Source organism: Gavialis gangeticus, unplaced genomic scaffold, assembly GCF_001723915.1.
Source record: "Gavialis gangeticus isolate Ggan-Ray unplaced genomic scaffold, GavGan_comp1, whole genome shotgun sequence".
Taxonomy (NCBI): Eukaryota; Metazoa; Chordata; order Crocodylia; family Gavialidae; genus Gavialis; species Gavialis gangeticus.
Genome location: NW_017729015.1, coordinates 20,452,872 through 20,456,781, shown reverse-complemented (window position 1 = coordinate 20,456,781; position 3,910 = coordinate 20,452,872). Strand labels below are relative to the sequence as shown.

Here is a 3,910-nt window from a genome sequence, read left to right as displayed (position 1 = left end):
GTTTTATTTTTTTAATAAAAAATCATACCCAGTATTAATCAGCATATGATCCTCAATACAAAATAATGCATAAATCTGAAGGATATGCATATGCAATATGCATAATATTCATTGCACAGTATTCTGAGTCTACTAATTCAGTAAAACCACAATCATCTTTTGATATTAAATTCTCTGTTGAACAGAACATTTAATTGGAAAGGTCACAGAGTTATTTACTAACTTACCTTTTGTTCCAAAACCATTTGTAGCTGGGAGGAGGCTGTGACAGGGCTTGGCGTAAGTGCCTCGGGGACCACCGGAGCAGGGTGCAGGGCAGGCGTGACGGCGGAGGGGAGCTCTCAGACCCTTGTCTCCCCCTCCCCAGTCCCCAAGGGTACAGAGAAGAGAACCATAGGGCTGGAAGACACCTGCAGGAGAGAGCACAGGGGACCGGATCCTTCACCTTCCAGCCAGGCAGCTGGGGCTGCAGCCTCTGCTGTTACTACTGTGAACGCAGCTCCTGCTCTGCCCAGCCCCGGCGCTGTCCTTACCGGCACGCTCCCTGTGGCACTCGTGCACAAGCTGTGTGCACACAACAGTTGTGTGCCTTTTGCAGGCATGCAGGGCATCAAGTATGTTGCCAGCAGCTCGGCCAGACCAGAGCAGGCTGCAGCGTGGGAGGAGGAATGACCCCGGGAGCTGGGGGAGCTCACAAGCAGGGTGCAGCCTTTGCCCAGAAACACTGCCAGGAGCCAGGGCTGCATCCGCTAGCGCAGGCATATGCCGCATGGGAAGGAGGGATCAGGGTGGGGAGAACCCAGGGGGGTGGGAGAGCTGACCCAATGCAAAGTCCCTCGCAGCAGGGCTCTGGCAGCCGGCACCCGTGAGTGGCCCGGGGAGGCAAAAGGCTGCATTAGCATCACACACCAGGAAGGGGCTGCGCCGCAAAGCTGAAGCCCAGGGAGACCCAGCCATATGCAGGTGGAGACTGCTGGGTGCTGGGCAAAGCAAGGGGAGGAGGAAAAAGCCAGCAGCATGCAGCAAGGAGGGAGGCCGTACCGCCAGCGTGCAGAGCCCAGGCCGCCCTGCCTGGCTCCCGCGCTCAGGTGGGGCTCGTGGCCCAGCCAGCGCCTGAGCGATAGCAAGCGAAAGAAAAGATTAATAATGATGGGTACAGAAGCTCCTTATTTTTTGCTTAGATCCAGCCTTGGCAGTGGGGAGCAGCCACGAGGGGTCGTCCTCCACCCCTCCAGGCAGCCCAACACACGATGGGGGGCAGCTGGAGCCCCGGGGCCGGCTGGCGGGGCTCAGAGGTCGCTGCTGCAGTCGCGGCACAGGATCTCGTCTTTGTCGGGGATGAAGCCCTTGCCAACCAGCGAGGTGTTGCAGCGCGCGCAGTTGAAGCAGTTGTGGTGCCAGTGGCGCGTCTCGAAGGAGACGTATTTGCCACCGCCGAAGCCTGCGGGGGAGTGGAGAGGGACAGAGCGTGGGTGAACAGGGCACGTGGCCACTCTGCAAGACCCCGAGCGCCGCATGCTCGCCCCTCCCCACCTCTCCACTCACCTGTGATGGGCTTCGAGCAGGCGCTGCACTTCTTGGCATACAGGCTGCCGAAGCAGTGGATGCAGTAGGGGTTGTCGTCCTGGGAGGTGAACTGCTGCCCAGCCAGGGGCGTCTTGCAGCCGGTGCAGACGAAGCACTCCTTGTGCCAGGGCTCGTCCCGGTAAGTCACGCCACCCTTGGTCAGAGACTGGCAGGGAGGAGAGAGCGTCCGTTACCCTGAGGCCTTTGCATGCCCTGCCCTGCCCTGCCGGGAGCAGCAAGCAGACAGCAGTCTGGAGCCCCCTTCCAGCACAGCAGCATGGGGGCCACGAGGAGGACATGGACAGCCTGCCAGCCCCGCAAAGAGATGCAAAGGCCCCCACTGAGCCAGCCCAGTGGCCTGCATGTAAGAGGACCCTTCGCTCTGCCTCTTCCCCAGGAGACTCCAGATCTGGTATGGACTTGCCTCCAGCAGGAGCCAGACGGTGCTTGGGAGAGCAAGATGCACCGGGAAAAAACACGGAGGGAAGAGTGACCCACGTCCTGTCCCTGGAAGCGCCGGGCACAGGCTGAGCTGAGCTCCCACCTCTGCCTGAGTCTGGCACCGGAGCAGCGTCCAGGCCGTACCTTTTTGCAGCGAGTGCAGCGCGGAGCAAACTTGGTCTCGTAGCACGGGACGCAGTAGTAGTCCTTCTTGTCGGGGATGAAGGACCGTGATCCGATGGGCTGCTGGCAGCTGCTGCAGATGAAGCAGTGCTCATGCCAGGTCTGCCCATTGTACTCCAGCTTACGGGACCCTGTGGGGGGAAAGGGCTGGGCTGAGCAGGCCGCGCAGATGGCATGGCTCCATGCGCCTCTCCCCACCCCAGCACCCTCCTGCCAACCCGCTGCTTCGGGGGTGAGTATAGATGATGGGTTGCACAGGGCTGATCCTGCCTCAGACAGGGCTTGGACAAGATGTGACCTCTGGAGATCCCAGCCAGCTCCACCCTCTAGGATTTGAGGAAGCCGGTTCCCTGGTGCAGGCTTCATCCCAATGGGATGCCTGGGAAAGCCTGTGCGGAGATGCAGCCCCCAGGATACCCGTGCAGCAGGGAGAGCTCTCCAGAGGGCTGGGGATCCCTCACCCAGCACCCAAGCAGGCAGGCAAAGCCAGGCAGCACCCCCAACCCCACTTGCAAACTCCCAGGGATCTCCTGCTCTCAGCAACAACCCAACTGCAGCCCAGGCCAAGGTCCACCCCATCACCCTTTCCTCCGAAGCGGGGAATGCTGCCAACATCCTAGCTCCGAGCTCTCGGTGCGATGCTGCCTGCTTCCCCATTTGACCATGCCCTGGGGAGGGGGCAGCAGGCTCTCAAACAGCCCTCAGAGGGGCCCAATATAGGGACCCAGGTGCCCCAGCCAGCCCCACGGCCCTACCTGGCATGACGGTCTTCTCGCAGGCGATGCACTTGGAGGAGAACTCGCTGCAGTAGCAGTCATTGCACAGCAGCTCCTCGTCCTGGCAGGTGAAGGGCTCGTCGGCCAGGGAGCGGTCGCAGCGGAAGCAGCGGAAGCAGTGCTCGTGGTAGTGCCGGTCCTCGTAGTACAGCTCCTGTGGGGACAGCAGGCGGGAGCGCGTCACCCACAGCCGGGGCCTGGGGAGGGGGAGCCCCGCGGGGCAGCGCCTGCCCGCACTCACCCGGCAGTCGTGGCCGATGAGCTCCTTGCATTCATCACAGGTGTTGGCGAAGTGGGCATCGTAGCAGGGGATGCAGTAGGGCCCATCGTCCATCTGGATGTACTTGCGCCCGTACAGCGACTCCTTGCAGTTGTCGCAGTCAAAGCACTCTGTCATGGTGCCGCTGGTGGGACCGCCCTTGCCTGCTGGGAGACACCGTGGTCCAGGGACATGAGTTCGGGGCGGCTCGCCTGCCACGCACTGGGCACCCCTTCCCTCCCCTGTGACCCCGCGGGCAGGATCCAGCTCTCTGCGGGGCAGAACAATCACCTGCTCCCGTGTCATCCCCGTGCTGCCCTCCCACGGGACCAAGCCTCCCAGAGCGGGCGGCTGGGACTCGCCTCGCAGCACGCTCGCCGGGGCCATTCACGGGCCAGCGCCCCAGCCGGCCAGCTGTTGCCACGCCTGCTGCATGAGGAGATAGCACTGCTGGTGAATGAGGCTACTGTTCCCCCAGGGCTAAGTGACAGATAGGGAACAAAGTCCCTTTTCAGACCCACATGTTAACCAGCTGCTGCCCTGCCCCACCTCCCTCCCTCCCACCCGGGGCACGTGGCCGGCAGGGGCGTGGGAACACCTGCACGTCGAGCCTCGCTGTCAGCCATCCCTCGTCCACCACAAGGGAGCTGTCAAGGTACCTCCAAAGGCCAAAGCCATGGGCACC

The 3,910-nt window shown here is 61.9% G+C and overlaps 1 protein-coding gene across 2 annotated transcripts in view; it reads right to left on the bottom strand.

Annotated features, from left to right (window-relative positions):
• Positions 1 to 1,081: 1,081 nt before the first annotated feature.
• Positions 1,082 to 3,910, bottom strand: part of FHL3 (four and a half LIM domains 3) — a 23,267-nt gene continuing 20,438 nt past the window's right edge. Inside the window, exons 2-6 of one of the 2 annotated variants that reach the window (XM_019512537.1) lie at positions 3,208 to 3,389; positions 2,946 to 3,120; positions 2,152 to 2,321; positions 1,546 to 1,732; positions 1,082 to 1,441 (exon numbers count right to left, since the gene is read on the bottom strand). In XM_019512537.1, the coding sequence (XP_019368082.1) occupies positions 1,290 to 1,441; positions 1,546 to 1,732; positions 2,152 to 2,321; positions 2,946 to 3,120; positions 3,208 to 3,363 (840 nt within the window). In that variant the 5' untranslated portion in view covers positions 3,364 to 3,389 and the 3' untranslated portion in view covers positions 1,082 to 1,289. Of the gene's footprint in view, positions 1,442 to 1,545; positions 1,733 to 2,151; positions 2,322 to 2,945; positions 3,121 to 3,207; positions 3,393 to 3,910 lie in introns of both variants that reach the window. The other variant, XM_019512536.1, reaches the window with a different exon arrangement.